The 15,794-nt window shown below is 30.8% G+C and overlaps 1 protein-coding gene across 5 annotated transcripts in view; it reads left to right on the top strand.

The window, feature by feature from the left end:
• Tent2 (terminal nucleotidyltransferase 2) overlaps positions 1–15,794 on the top strand; it is a 61,713-nt gene that overhangs the window by 43,448 nt on the left and 2,471 nt on the right. For all 5 annotated transcript variants that reach the window (XM_076857085.1, XM_076857086.1, XM_076857082.1 and 2 more), the window contains exons 12-15: positions 3,215–3,258; positions 8,515–8,651; positions 12,876–12,967; positions 15,182–15,261. In XM_076857085.1, coding sequence (XP_076713200.1) covers positions 3,215–3,258; positions 8,515–8,651; positions 12,876–12,967; positions 15,182–15,261 — 353 coding nt within the window. The remainder of the gene's footprint in view (positions 1–3,214; positions 3,259–8,514; positions 8,652–12,875; positions 12,968–15,181; positions 15,262–15,794) is intronic.

Here is a 15,794-nt window from a genome sequence, read left to right as displayed (position 1 = left end):
CATCCACTGTGTGTAGAAAAATTGGGAAAACTAAAGTATTTCCTAGAACATATTTCAACAATTAATAATAGAGACTGCATATATTTGAAAAGATTAATCAAAGCATGAAAGGGAAAACCATCGAGAAGAGATTTTAGTGATAAAGGTAAAATATCAACTGGTTAGAAATTATAAAAGTGAATATTCATGGAATGCTTACCTTGTTCCCAGTATAGACCTGTCCAGAAGTCATTTTTAAATTGTTTTTATAGTTTCGTAATTAATAGTTAACTTAGTGCTATTGAAAATCTGCTGTTTTAAATTTTTGATAAATCAGTATGGGAAGTTTATAAGTTTGTGGGAGCCTGACTAGCAAGCCCTTATTTGAGCTGTAGACAAAATAAAATCTTATTAGCTATACTCAAGACATTAACTATAGGTCATAAATTACAATGGTGAACTTTTTGGGGATATGGATTGACACTGGGGATTTAACCCAGGGATAATTTACCGTGGTGGTACATCCCTAGCCTTTTATAGTTTTTATTTTGAGACAGGGTGGTTACCAAGTTGCTTAGGGCCTTGCTGAGTTGCTGAGGCTGGCCTTGAGCTTCCAATTCTCCTGTGTCAGCCTGCTGAGCCTGCCACTGCACCTGGTGATGAGCTTGTTTTTGTCTTAATTTGCTCTTAAGAGAAAAAATTGAAGGATCAAATCTTTAGTGCAAGAGTTAGTCTATAGCTAAGAGTTAGTCCCAAATTTTAAAGTCAAACTAGATGATGGTAACTAGTGTTTTTATTTTCCAGAATTTATATTGCTTTGGAGTAAGATAAGCATTTTAAAAACTACTAAACTCACTCAACCCATTTCCCGTCGGATAGTATTAATAAGTAACTACTGTAATATTGTTTCTCTAATGATTAATGTTAATAAATCTTAAGGTTGTAAGAAAAGGAAGTTACTGAATGATGCTCTTGCCTTCAAAAGCTTCTGAATTGCTTATATTTAAAGGTTCTTTTGTCCATTGAGAGACCCTTAACCAGTGGTTTGTATTCTACATACCTGGAATCCTAGATGTGGTTATAATATGAGATGAAATATCTGTCTTGTGTCAGATTCATTCTACAGTCTTTCCTATTCCTATTCCCCCTCCCTTCTCTTCATTTCCCTTTGTCTGATCCATTGAACTTCTCTTCTCCTCCCAACTTGTTGAGTGTTAGCATCCACATCATTTTTTTTTTTTTTTTTTAAACAATGGACTGATTTGATGCAAGAAAGGAAAAAGAAAGCCAAGACTTGGTAAGCACCTACTAAATATTGGCTTGTTTTCTCACTCAGTACTACTTGGTGTAGATTCAAAGAATGATATTGTCCAGGTTAAGAGTTAGTATAACTTATGTGTTAAGGTCACATTTATTACAACCTACCAAAATATATCAAATGATAAAAACTTTTTCCAAATAGAGTTTGAGTTCATAGTTAATGAATGAAAAGATACTATTACATACATTGACAAAAATTAAGTGCACTGCAACCATCTAATGAAGTGGAAATAGCTAGTGAACAATGTATCTGTATCTTAGTTTGTAGTACATTTCGAAAAATTAATACTTTTGTACCTTTCTGAATTAGTGGAAGAATAAATAAACTGCATTTGGAGGAAAAAAAAAAATCTATCTTCAAATTCTATGTTCTTTTCTTCGTTTTTTGTTTTATTGTAATTTTAATTTATAGGGTATTCAGTGGGGAAGAATTAAGATTTTCAATTAGTTTATTTTTAAATAAACTAATTTTTGGTAAGATTTTTCCAACTTGATTTCTATATTATTTATTTCTGTATCATTCTATCTTGATTTTCTATATTAATTACAAAAATTATTTTAAAACCATTAAAAAAGATTAAGCAAATGCATAGATGTTTACAATTAAAATGACTGGAGCTTGAGTTTACTTGGAGGGTCTTCTAGAACTTTGATCATTTGAATGCCTCTGGAAGGAAAAATAATACATTTATGTAAATATCCTTACTTCCTAAGAGTGATTTTTGGTAAGTAATGAGTGTTTTTTTCCTTCTAATGTTCTTATATATACACTGCATACATTTATATCACAGAATTATATTTTATTTCTAATTTTCGAATTGGGAATGAAGCATGATGCAGAAGAGAATTTTAAATAAAGCATCCTACTCTCTACCATGTAGCAGAAATTAATACTCTTATAGTTGGAGACCATGTAAGTTGGTAGTACCTGCACATTAATCTATTCCAGAGGTGTTTTTGAAAAATAAGTGAAATAAGTATTCTTTGTTACTGAATTTAGTTATATATATTTCTTAATCTTAAATGCAAAGTGTATCATGGTACTATTGGTTTCTAATAGTAAAGAAATTTTATTACTTTGTATTTTAACATACTTGATATTTTTTAGTTCTTATGTTGTGACTGTCAAACATACTGCCTTTTATATTGTCCCATTTACATTATAACATTGTGGAATTACTGTTAATGCATTGAATATGATTTGAGTTATTTAAGGCTCCTGAATGGTGAGGAACGATTAACAAATATAGTATTAGAATGAGGATAGAGGATAGAGATTCCTTTGTGTGAAATTTTATGTATTTGATAGCAGAGTGATATGAATCTCAATTTATATTTCTGATTTTTGCTGAGGCATTCTTTTGTAAAAAGCATGTTATATAGCTGAAAGATTTTTCAGTTTTTTTTTTTTTTTCAACAGATAATTTCCTGAAACGATCTCAGTTTTGGCATCGATAGTGGAAATTAAATAATGACAGGAAAGTCATGGTGGAACTATTGTTCAGTCATGATATTAATAATATCATTGAACTATACTTTTAAAATTGCATTTTTCTGATAGTTATATCCATCTTAACAATGTCCATTCAGTATCTGTAGAACAATCCATGTCTTATTTTGTGTTTGTGTTTGATGTTGGGCCAAATGTTATGTCCCTTTCTTGATAGCTATTATCCTAAAACCGTGTAAGGAACATTGGGTTTACATAGGATAAATTGTTAACTTAAATTGTTAACTTAAGTGTATCTTACATTGAAATTTTTAAGGTTGAGGATTAATTTCATGAAGTATATGAAAACTGTTGAATTTTAGCATAGACCCTTGTTGTCTCTTACCTGGGGTGTAGCTGACAGATTATTGCATTGTAAAATGAGTCATGTGAATCACAAAAGCTTTAAACTTTTTCTTTTTATAGCCCTACCTGAACCAATTCTTCCATCCCTCCAAAAAATTTACCCAGTAAGTGTTTCTTATAAATTATTATAATACATATTATGTCAAGTATATGTAGAATTATATGTAGTATTAATGTGAATATGAAAGTAATAAAACTAAGTACACGATAACATTTTTTTATATAGGCTAAGGCATTTGGTACAAGAAAATTTAAATATTTCATATATTTTTTCAGAAAACTGATTTTTGTTTGATTATTGGCAGACAATGTGGTCAGTTATGTTAATGGTAGACTTTTTTTTGCATGATACTCATTATTAATGGGGCTTAAATGTACTCAGTTGATCAAGGCCTATTTGGCCTTTTTCCAGTTTTCTTCATACTACTTTAAAATATAGTTTTATAGCATTTCTTCAGTTAGTAACTCAGAAATTTTTCAGTCTACAGTAATTATATGTTGAAAAGTTTGGGGGAAAATTAAGAAGTTTTAACTATTGGTTAATCTTTTTATCTTTAATTTGTAATACACCAAAAGAGGTAAACTTTAGTATACTATTCTGGTCTGCTTATTTAAAATCATGAAATTAATTGGAAACACTAAAAACATGAAGTGTGCCTACTAGAAAAAAATTAGTATTTATTTAATGTGAATTTAGAGAAACCTAGGTTATATAATGTACATATCCATAATCTATGCATCTTTTGTTTCCAGTTTTCTGTGTTCTTCTCTGGAATTTTTTGTTTCCTTGTTTTATAGTCCTGTCATTTCTGTTTTCCTCCATAGTCATCCTTGTGCCTGATTTTCTGTGGAAATAATATTTATCTTGCTTGTTTGGAATGTTTGGATAGCCTTCTGAAACCATATTTTTGTTAGTATGCACACATGCAAGGTACTGAATAATAAAGGTTCACTGTAATAAAATTTTGCTATAGTGGAGTGGTCTGTCAATTTCTGGTGGGTCATCTGCTAGAAGAGACTTGACAAGAACCTTCTGGTGTCTGCTGTCTTCCTCCATTTAGAAACTAATAATGTTGTTCTGAAGAACTATATCATAATGAGCTTCTGTATAGTTAGTGATCAGACTTTATGCTCTCCTAAACATCATGAAAAATGTGAAATCATCAGCAAGTACAAAACTAAAAGTAGGTTAACTTTTTTGGCCTTATTCTTGAATTCATTTCTTCTTCCAGAAGTATTTGTTCTTTAGTTCATTCTGAAAGGTGTACAGAGAATGGTTATGTTTACTATTTCATTTTATTGTTCCAACCTTTTCTTTAAGACCCGGGTTCCAGCGTAAAAAGAGCTGCATATAGTTTTCAGCATACAAGGAATCTAATAGTTATACTTATTATATATTGAAAAATGTTTTTGCAAAAATCTCACTTGAAACCTGGTGCTATGAAAAATCTTTTTTTTGCTAATATAAGATACTAGGAAAGTATCAGTTTAATATCAGTTTACTTGGGGGCAAAAATATTGCTTTTTTGTGACAAGATACCAGATTCTTATTAAATTCTAGTTTGAACAGCCCCATGTTTCTTCTGTTTTTCTGATTGTCTAGTTTTGCCCTCTTGGTAGTACAGACCTTTGTTCACATCCACTACTTCTGGCCCTGCACTCTTTTTTTTTTCTTTCTGACCCTACAGTTTTAACTTGTTTCCTATGTCTATAACAGTGATGGTGAATAAATTCAATACTAGCCCAACTCTAAGGCCTTAAAAAATACTAATTCAAGACCTGTAAATAAGGAGTGTTTTAATTGGCATTTAGGCACTCATTTTAATTATTTCAGCTGTGTTATTTTTACTATAAAATTGATGCTTACACAGATAAGGACCTACTACTCCCTCTTAAGTAAGATTTTTTGTTTTATATGAAACCGATAAACTGGTAAGCAGAGTGCTTTTAAGTGGTCCATCTGATGGAACAAGCAAATCAGCTTGATTCTTATTATTGATAATAACCATCATTTACTTAGTATCCAAAATTTTACATATAGATTCTTTAACCCTGGACAAATGGACTTGTAAGATATCATTCCTATTTCACAGATTAGGAAACTAAATCTTAGAAAGATTACATGATTGATCCAAGCTGTATAGTCACAAATGATACATTCAGATACTAGTATTTTTTCCATTTTCCTTAGTTTCCTAGGGGAAGGCAAAATTACAGTAGTGCTCACTAACATATAATTTCAAGTAATTTCTGTTGCTTATTATATTTTATTTGTGTATTTTGGATTATCTATAAGACATTTTTAAGAAAAACACATATGGCAAATTTTCTGCTTACTTGTATAAATGAGTTTGAGAATGGCAAAACTTTATAATAACACAAAAACTTTTGTTACTTTTCAAAGGGAAAACATTTATTTTTAAAAATTGGTATATTTCAAGTCACTTGTGATATCGAATATGTGAAATAGATGAAAGATCTATAAATATATAATTACTCTAAAAGCTGTGTTAAACTATAGGATTATTAATAATTACTATTTCATTTTTACTGACTAAAAAGTAGCATAAAGATAAAGTAGTCTTACTTATTCTAGAAAGTCCTTAATTGTCCAAATTTCAAACTTTTGAAGGTAAAGTAAATTCAGAAAAATTATGGGATCTGATATAAGATGTTTTTGCTATTTTTGGTAAGCAGTTGTAAAGACACATTTCAGATGTTTTTTGGGGGTTGCCTTTAAATTTCTAGCTTGGCACTGATCGAAGAGAAATGGAAGATTACTTATCCTCATATTGTCAACATGTATATATTCTTTGAAAAACGTTTTCAGGAACTGTTTATTACACGTGGTGATTTGTAGTTCAATATAAAGTGTCCTAAAAATGCAATGAAGAAATCTTCCTTTTATGTAGGAAATCAAGCAAACATGAATTTTGGTAATCCCCAAAATCTGCTTCCTAAAGAAGTAGTTTACAGTCTAATTGCTTTTTCATTGACTTACGTTATAATTTTAAGCTGCTGTTTTTCCTTTGATTTTATATTCTTTATGTGCTTCTAATGTATTAGCTTAAGTTCTGTACCCCCTTATGTATCTGTCTATTTTTCTTAAACCTACAACTGTAATGAGGGAGCTCCTTTTTAAAAGAAATTCTTTGTGGAAGTCTTTCTTAAAGCAGAAAATCTTTTTGCAATGTGAATGATTACCAAAATCTGAGAAATTCTTAAGGGTAGATGGAATTCCTATTTACATATAACTTTTCTTTTCAAGTTTGAATTTTCCTTTCAGTTTTTCCTCAATAAGTACTCCATGATTCTTTTTGTGTAAGTTGATGAAAAAAGAACAGTAAAGTTGGGCAAAGATTGTCCAAATTGTTGGTCCAAGGTCATTCAGCATTTTAACAAAGTAGATCTCACAACTCTTCAGTTTTAATCTTATAATTGCTAATATTTTCTTTAAATTATTGAACAAAATAAGAATTTTAAAGGAAGTTCAAGCAGTTTCAAACTTCAGATAAGAAGACTTAAAGCATCAGTTCATAATCTGAATGTTTACTAGGTGATGGGTATTGAAATTAGTAAGAATCTTCAGAGTAGGAGCTATTAAATAGGAAGCTAGCTTTCTTTTTAATTTTTAATTGACATATAATAATTATGCCTGCCACTTTTCCTATCATTTCATTTACATTATACCTATTATTTGATTTGCCAGGAAATAATATCTAAATAACAGTTTCAAATAATGTTGTCCTAAGTCCAGTTTATACCTAACAAGTAAGAGAAAAAGGCGGGTAGAAGCACTGTATCTTTCTTCCTTTTTTCTTTATTCTTTATTGTAAATTGAGACTTCTTTTCCTATCTCCCCCAGCCTTTCCTCTTAGACAATTAATATTTCAACTTGGGTTTTATGATGTAATAACAACAGCTATTATAAGAGGAAGTTCCATGTTTAAGAGAGTGCCAGCTTTATTAATTGTGGTTGGAATAGAATTTTTCTTCTTAAGAGAAAAGTAATCACTTCTCAAAGGTTAAACATTGTTAATAGAATTCTAAATAATGGAACAAGGGAGAAAATATTTTTGTTTTTTGCTCTTTTGTTTTTATTGATTTTTTGAGGATTAGCATTGAATGATAAGGAAGCTTAAATTTTTTTAGAGTTACTTAGATGTTTCAGTAATAATATCTATAAGCCCAAGGTTAATCTGTTAAATAGTAACCTTAACTCATTTTAGTTATTCTGCTGCATTACCCAGTTTACTCAGTTGATTTTTTATAATTTTTATTCATTTTTGCTGTGATGGCAGTGGGTAAATGCAGAAAACCATTTTCAATGGCATTGTGCAAATTACCTTAGGAAAATAATTTTTTAATTTATGGGTATATATTGCTTGAAAAACTTATATTTATATGTAGTTCTTCAGATTCAGAACTTGCTGCTAATAGAGGAAGAACAGATATGATAGTGAATGATATACCATAGGCCAAACATTAAGTATCCATTAGTATTCCTTCTGATAAATGTCTTATTTGGACCTGGATTGCAAGCAGTTGATATGGATAAATACTGTGGTAAAAGTATTGCTAAATATATTGTTCGTTATGTGTATTATCTTCTTTTCCTTGCCTTTGTCTTTTCAAGTTCATGTTGAATGTCTATCTTCTCTTCCCTCTAAAAAACAAAATATAAAAACAGAATAAAACAAAAATTTAAAAATCTTAAATCAGCATAAGTACTATTTATACATTAAAGCTATTTTTGTGGCCTTTGAGAAAAAGATTAAGTGGCAGTGGGAAAATTATTTAATTTGTGTTTGGATCTAGCCTTTATACCTAAGGTACATCTGCTCCTTGTAGAAATAATTAAGGAGATAAATTTATGAAAATATTAATATTATTGGGAGGAATCATGGTATGTATAATAAAATTTTACTTATGAGGTAGAAATCTTCTGCTACTGTAGAAATGTTAACTTAATGATATACCTGAGCCAAGAATTAGAATATCTTAGTTTTTCAGGTAATTTCTGGCTTACTCCAAGTATTGGTGAAACCTTTAGAAGAAAATCTTCAAATTTCCAAATTGCCAATATAAAGGAAATTTTTCTCACCAGGCATAGTGGCACACACCTGTAATTCTAGTGACTTGGGAGGCTAAAGCAGGTGATCACAAGTTTGAAGCCAGTATGCAAAACTAGTGAGACCCTGTCTTAAAAAATAAAAAGAGCTGCGGGATATAGCTTAGTGGTAGAGTACCCCTGGATACCAAAAGAAAATTTCTTCTCTCCTCAACTTGCATTAGGATTTGTTAAGTTTTTTAGTGTAAATGTTTTAAATGGCTTTACATTTTTTTTTCTTTTTTAACAGGAATGTTTCAGTCCTGCTATACAGCTGCACCTTGTACATCAAGCTCCATGTAATGTTCCTCCTTACCTCTCAAAGAATGAATCAAGTCTTGGGGACCTCTTACTGGGCTTTCTTAAATATTATGCTACAGAGTTTGAGTAAGTAAAACTTTAAATTGTGTTTATTCATTTATATGTAAGTGAATGCTACAAATTTGGTCAGAAGCTCTATTTGTCAACTATAGTGCTGTCAGCATATTCAGAAATGTGTAATTTATGAAATTTAATATTTAATGATATTAGATGCTAAATTGATCTAATAATTCTAACTAATAAAAAGATTATAGTTTAATAAGCTCCATTTAATAAGCCCAGTTTTAGCTGATTTTATTCATGTTCCCACTTTGTTTTGCTGCCTCATTCCATAAAAGAGTCTCTATGGGTCCTGTCTTTTAGGTATTTTGTAGATTGGAACAGATACATTTTCTAGGAACTTAAAATGTGCAGTTAAAAATACAGCCAAGACAGACTTGGAAATTTTTTATTTAATTCATGCTATCTGATTAATAGTTGTGTTAGTGTGATAAGCAAATCAAGGAAACATCTTTTTCTCCTTTTTTGTTTTTAGGGCAATATATAAACATGAGACAAAGTGCACAATCAGTTCAGACAGAAGAGAAAGCTCTTTTGGGAGTTCTAAGTCCAGAGATAGTGAGGCTAGTATTTGTTTGCTGCTTTTCTGATCAATCTGGGAAAGTTTGAAGGAAGAAGAGAAGTTTGGGAATTATACAAAATTAGAGGAGAGTGCAATGAACCTTAAACCATTTTGAAGGAATTTGGAGAGGAGAATAGCAATAATAATAAATTACTATTATTAGGTGGTATTATATGTTGTCCTCATATTTTACCAGGGAGGCTTAGAGAGAGATGAAGTAAGAGAGATGAAGTCACTTACTGAAAGATCTGATACCTTATAAGGGTACTGTTTCAGATAGTTTGTACAGTTCACACTTAACTGTGATACACTGCAATATTGGTATTGTTTTTCTGATGTGATACAAGTAGCTCTAAAGAAATCTGACTTAGATGATTTGAAACATGGGACATGAAAGAAGAAATGTTATTCAGATTCTAAAAAGTAAAGCCCTTTTCAAAAAAAAAATATTTTTTAGTTGTAGTTGAACACAATACCTTTATTTTTTAATTTTTATGTGGTGCTGAGGATCGATTTCTTCTGTATGTTGAGATATTCAATTTAAAAATTCTCTTTAAAGACAAAGAATTAAATGCTTGGTAAGGAATGCTTTGAGTACATGATATAAACATTGTAGAAGGCTTATATAGCCATTTAAAAATTATGGATCTTTAGACATCTATGGTGGTGCATGCCTGTAATACCAGCTACTCTGATTCCTGAGGGAGAAGAATTGCTTGAGCTCAGAAGATCAGGCCAGATAAGGCAATGTAGCCAGACCCCCAACTGTTAAATAAATAAATAACAAAGATAAGTAAATAAAAATGACTGGTTTTTCTTACCCACTTCACTCACATTGTGCTGCTATGCTAAAATTTTTTAAAATGAAGTTAGGCTTCACAGATTCATTGGGAACTATGAACTGACAAAATAGTGGACAAGGATCACCAAAGATTCTAGGAAAAATAATCAATGTAATCAGTGCTTCACATGGTAAGCAAATAATGATCAAGAATAGATCAGTATGATAAAGGGCTTGTATATTGTATTCTGTCTCTGTCCCCCCCGGAGTCCCACACTCTTGTACTTGGGATTGAATCCAGGAGTGCTTTACCACTGAGATACAGCCCTAGCCTTTTTAATTTTTTTTATTTTGAGACAGGCTCTCACTAAGTTGCCCTGGCTGGCCTCAAACTTGATACTCTCCTGCCTCAGCCTTCCGAGTCACTGAGACTACAGGTGTGCACTACCATGCCTGGCTGCCTTGTGTGTCTTTGTATTTTTGTTGTTGTAGATAGACACAATACCTTTGTTTTATTTATTTTTATGTGGTGCTGAGGATTGAATCCAGTGTCTCACACATGCTAGGCAAGTGTTCTACTACTAAGCCTACAACCCAGCCCTGCCTTATGTGTTTTAAAAAATGAAATATTTAAGGAAAATATTTTTAAAATTACCATTGACATTCTACATTTAAATTTACCTCTTAGAGTAAATAAATTATATATTATGTTTTAATGATTTGAAATAGTTAATAATTAAAAATATTCAAAAGTTTGTTGAAAATGAGTAGATTTAATCAGTTTGAATGGTAGTGATTCAAAGTATTTTTTTTTTCTCTTTGAAGTACTTCAAATGATATAGTCATTTAAATAACTGCATTACTTGGGTTGATTTTAAGTTGAAGCGTAAATGATACCTGATTAGGGATAATCAATTAAATGAATATGTGTCGCATAGGTTTTTGTGACCCAGTTTAGAACCAAGTAGTCAGGTAGTGGCATCTAATGTAAATTCAGAATTGAATTTAATAGAAATTTAGTGTTGACAATTGAGTTCCTTTAGTTTAAAGAAACAAAAGTTGTAACTTAACAGCAGGATATAGTATTTTAGTAGTTTTTCCTTCCTTTCCTTCTTCCTTCCACTGGTATTGAACCCAGATAGTAAAGTGCTCTATCTCTGAGCTATACCTACAGCCCTATATTTTAATATTCTAAACTCTTCTGAAAGAAAAAAACATCAATCCGTGCATTTTAAAAGTAATGTTTACAAATACAATTTCCCTTTAAGCTGATACTAGAAATCATCCTAGGAGAAAGTTCATTTTGTTAGTGAAATTTTTCTTAAGTAATACAAAATATAATATTATAACTATGTTTAGTTCAGTTATGGTTTTATAACTCTTCCCCTTATATTGTTAATTTTTAAGAAACATGTAAAGTAATAGATCAGAATTATTATTTTTTTGGAGTTTATACTTCTGGAACTGCAGTACATGAGGAATCTAAAAAAATTTGCTGTAACCAATAACTAATATTATTTTCATTTGACAGCGCATTTTGTGTGTGTGTTTGTGTGTGGCATGAGGAAAGTGATGAGGTCTTGCTATGTTGCCCAGACTGGCCTGGAACTTCCGATACTCTTGCTTCAGCATCCTGAGTAGCTGGTTCACAGGCTTGTACCACTACATCTGAACCTCACTTGTTTTTAAAATGTATAAATTCAGATGTGTGTGTGCATATATAAATGATATTATATATGTGTACACACAGACATACATATATTTAAAGGACTTAAAATCCCTTTATAATATTTCTATACCACTTTTGATAAAACAAAATAGAAAATTATACTTGTCACATGCTTTAAATTATTAAACTTCAGAAGATACAAGATTTTTCTTAATTAATATAGAAATTTATGACATTTCCAGAAACAAATGGCATGCTGGACCTGTGGTTATATTCTTATGGATCCTCTGTTACATAGAGGAAGGGTAGGGTGAGTGTTGGAATCAGAAGGTTCCCAGATGTAGTCTTTCTCTGCTTGCTAAAACGGTAGAGAAAGCTAAATACTGCTGAAAAAAGGATTTGAGCTATTTTTCAAATTTATTTTTCTCTTGTATAGCATGGTCATATATTTTAACATGTTCCTTTGGAAAAAAGAATGCTTGTAATAACTGTTAGAAATGTGAAAACTTCTTAAACCTTTAAGAAACAAAGTATAAAGTTGGTGTATACTAAACATCAGATGATTTCTTTTTAGCTGTGCCAATAAAGTTGTTTTCTTGAGTAAAATTTTGCTGTTGACAGCTGTGTCTGATATGTAGCAATAGCATTGTTTATTGAGTATCAATTTTGTTTTCCTAAAACAATACCTACATGCTTCTATTAGAAATTTTAAAAATTTAAAAGTAAATTTTTAAAATTTCTCACAAGACATACAAGATATGCCTGAACAAATGGTACCAGAAAACAACACAAGAAGATTGCTTTTCTCTTAACAAATAAAAAAATTCTTATTTGGGTATTAGCAGTGAGCATAATTTTTTTATTACTTAAATTTTTTTAGTGTTTTTGTACTACTTCATTTATTCAGTAAGCATGTATTGAATAGCTTGTATGTACTCAGTAACTAGATGAACAGTAGGAAAAAAAGATAAATATCTAAGCATCTTAGACTTCATTCTACTTGGGAAGCACACAAGAAATAATAACATAATATATAAGCAAGTTGTTAGAAGGTAAGTGCCGTAGAGAAAAAAATTAGAGAAGGGAAATAAAGATTATGCTGATGGTTGAGGCAAATTTCATTATTCTATAAGAAAATCAGGGTTGGCCTTACTTTAGATATAATAAAAAGGAGATTATGAAAATACTTGACATAATTTAATGTTTTTCTTCTTATAGCTGGAATAGTCAAATGATTTCAGTTCGTGAAGCCAAAGCCATTCCAAGGCCTGATGGTATTGAATGGAGAAATAAATACATCTGTGTAGAAGGTAGTTTTCCCATGATTACTCTATTTACCATCCAGTTATCATCATGGTACCGAATTACTTGACTAATTTCAGCTTATATTGCAGTTAAAAGTAATATATTTATTTATGTCTTGAAGTGATTCACAGGTCTTCTAGGTTTAAATTTTTAATTAAAAAATCATTTCAAATTCTTTAGTTATGAGAAATAATAAACATGAATTTGAGTAATCTTTGTTGGTAAGAGCTGAACAGGCTTTGTGCATTCCTCCTACTTTTGGTTGATTGAAACTTAATGTCATGATTTATAGATAGGAGAAAATATCATAGAAGATGATTCTTATTGAAGTGAAATGATCTGTATTCTTTGACACTGAAAATATTGTTATTTAATGCAAACTAGTTTTTTTCTGAAGTTAATTTTACTATGAAAGTAAACGTTAAAGTAAATTCTTTTCTCTAAAATTAATTTATGTGTAGCTGAGACATTTTCTTTGAGTCAGTAGTAAACTGACTTTAAGAGGCATAATAGAGAGTTTGCCTAGCATGCATGAGGCCCTGGGTTGGATTCCCAGCATCAAAAAAAGAAAAAGGAAAAAAAATAAAAGGGGCAAAATTGTTTGCATAGATACCAAACTGGAGACCTTTGTAAATCTCAAGATAAAAAAGAAAAGAATTGAGAATCAGTGTTTGTAGAAAACATTAGATTTAGAATATTTTAGTCTTGAATTATATGCAACATCTTAAATTTGAGTTTGTGAATAGGAATTAAAATCCGCTTTGGTATTTGGTTTATTAATAAATTTTACAGAGAGTGTATGTTATTTTAGTTACTTGTGTTCTTTTGAATATTAAACATTGTTATAAAGTACTGTGTATGATATGATTCACTATACTTTGGCATATGGCCTTGTCCTTTTATTTTTTTTTTGAAATTAAAAAAAAAACCATAATAACTGTGACAATAAACACCCTTTACAAAATAGCCTTTCTAAGCAATACAAATAAATAAAGAAGCTTTTAAGATTATGGGCCTGCTTGGATTATAGTACTGTAATCTAAAGCAAAACCCTTTATCAGATTTCCTTTCACAGTTTTTCCAGGTCTTTCCCCTTAGCTACCATTTCTCTTTCTAGCAACTTCATTCTTTTTCTCTCCCATCTCTCTCTGTCAGCTTTAAGATATTTATAGGCATTTTCATCTTTGAAAAATATTCTTAGCTTGATCATCCTACTGGTTCTTCTAAGTACTTTCCCTCCTCTTTTACAGGGTCCAGATTCTTAATCTATAGCAAGTTTTGCCTTCTGCTCCCAATCAGTCTCACTCCTAATGACTTCAGTTATCCTTCTTCAATTTCCTTGTTCTCTTGTGATTTATTTCCAAATATGGACTCTTCTCCCTTATCTTATGGGTGAAGGTGGGTCTGGACATGGAATGTAGATATGTGGGAAAGACACAAACTTTTATGTGTTTTCTTCCTGTCTCCTATTCTGATTCTCTTCTTTCTCTACTAAATTCCTCATAGAAGTTACTATCCTCACTGTATTTCTTTCTAAACTACACAGTACACCATAACATAACACTATGTTTCATTTTCTCCAGTGTTGAACTTCTGCTTTAAAGATTTATTGACCTTTCTTTTGCTGGACAAAATCAGCTTTTAAATTAAAATTAAACTTCAAATTACCTTCCTGTGACATTTGACATTGGGTACCTCTCTTGAATAGAGTGGTACTTGTTTATTTATTTTGGTACTGGGGATTAAAACCAGGGGCACTGAGCCACATCCCTAACCTTGATAACTTTTTATTCTTTAACTTTCTCCCCTCTTAGGGTAGACACTTGACCCTCTGTAATTCTTCAGAAATCTTATCCACTTTTATGATTTAGAATTAACTTACTTTGATAACTTTCATTTTTAGTCATTTTACTTGAATTCTATCTTTATTAGACAGCTAATAGCTGTATGAAACTTTTCTGTATGCATAAGTTCAATAAAGATATTAGGTTGAGCCATATGAAATTGCTGTTTTCATAGGTCAAAACCCATCATATATTGACAATTTCACATAATCTAAAAAATTTGGAGGGTTGGAGACATAACTCAGTGGTAGAGTACTTGCCTGGCATGGGTGAGCCCTGAGTTTGAACTCCACCACCATCAGCCGTCCCCCTCCCAAAAAAAGGAAAGTTCTCATTTTAAGAATTTATTTTTCATATGTGCATTTAACATTGCAGAACCTTTTGATGGGACTAATACAGCCAGAGCTGTGCATGAAAAACAGAAGTTTGACATGATCAAGGATCAATTTTTAAAGGTAAATAGTGCATCAAATTAACTCTATAAACATTAGTGGAATAGTATGCTGTAAAAATTAATATATATTGTTGTGAAACCATTAATGTAATGTAATAGGGAATTTATTACTTGAATATAGATATACTTTTTCCTTCAGAGAACGCTGGCTCTCTTTTCATGCATGTGACTTTTTTTTAAAGAAATAAACATTTTTATAGGAGCTTATTAAACTCCCAAAATCATGAGTAAAGCCTAATGGATTCCTTTCCTTCCCTAAAATATCAGGGTATTTTTTATATCCTTAAAAGAAAACTGTTGTCTAATCCATGCTTTTTTTCTTGCATGTTTCATTGTCACAAGGAACTAAAGTCCCATTTTATCCTTGTTTATATTTTGAGAAGTTTTAAAAATATATGTTTGTATATGTTTTCAGTGTAAATTTATTACTAGTGTTGCTAGACAAGGTCCTTGTCTTCATGAAATTCCACCATATGTGGGGAAGTGCATTAATAGAAACATGGAGGAAAAGCTTAATAGAAGAAAAAGATAAGA

The sequence above is a fragment of the Callospermophilus lateralis genome, chromosome 5, assembly GCF_048772815.1.
Source record: "Callospermophilus lateralis isolate mCalLat2 chromosome 5, mCalLat2.hap1, whole genome shotgun sequence".
Lineage (NCBI taxonomy): Eukaryota > Metazoa > Chordata > Mammalia > Rodentia > Sciuridae > Callospermophilus > Callospermophilus lateralis.
The sequence above is the reverse complement of the archived record's forward strand: the minus strand, read 5'-3'. Positions and strand labels throughout refer to the sequence as shown.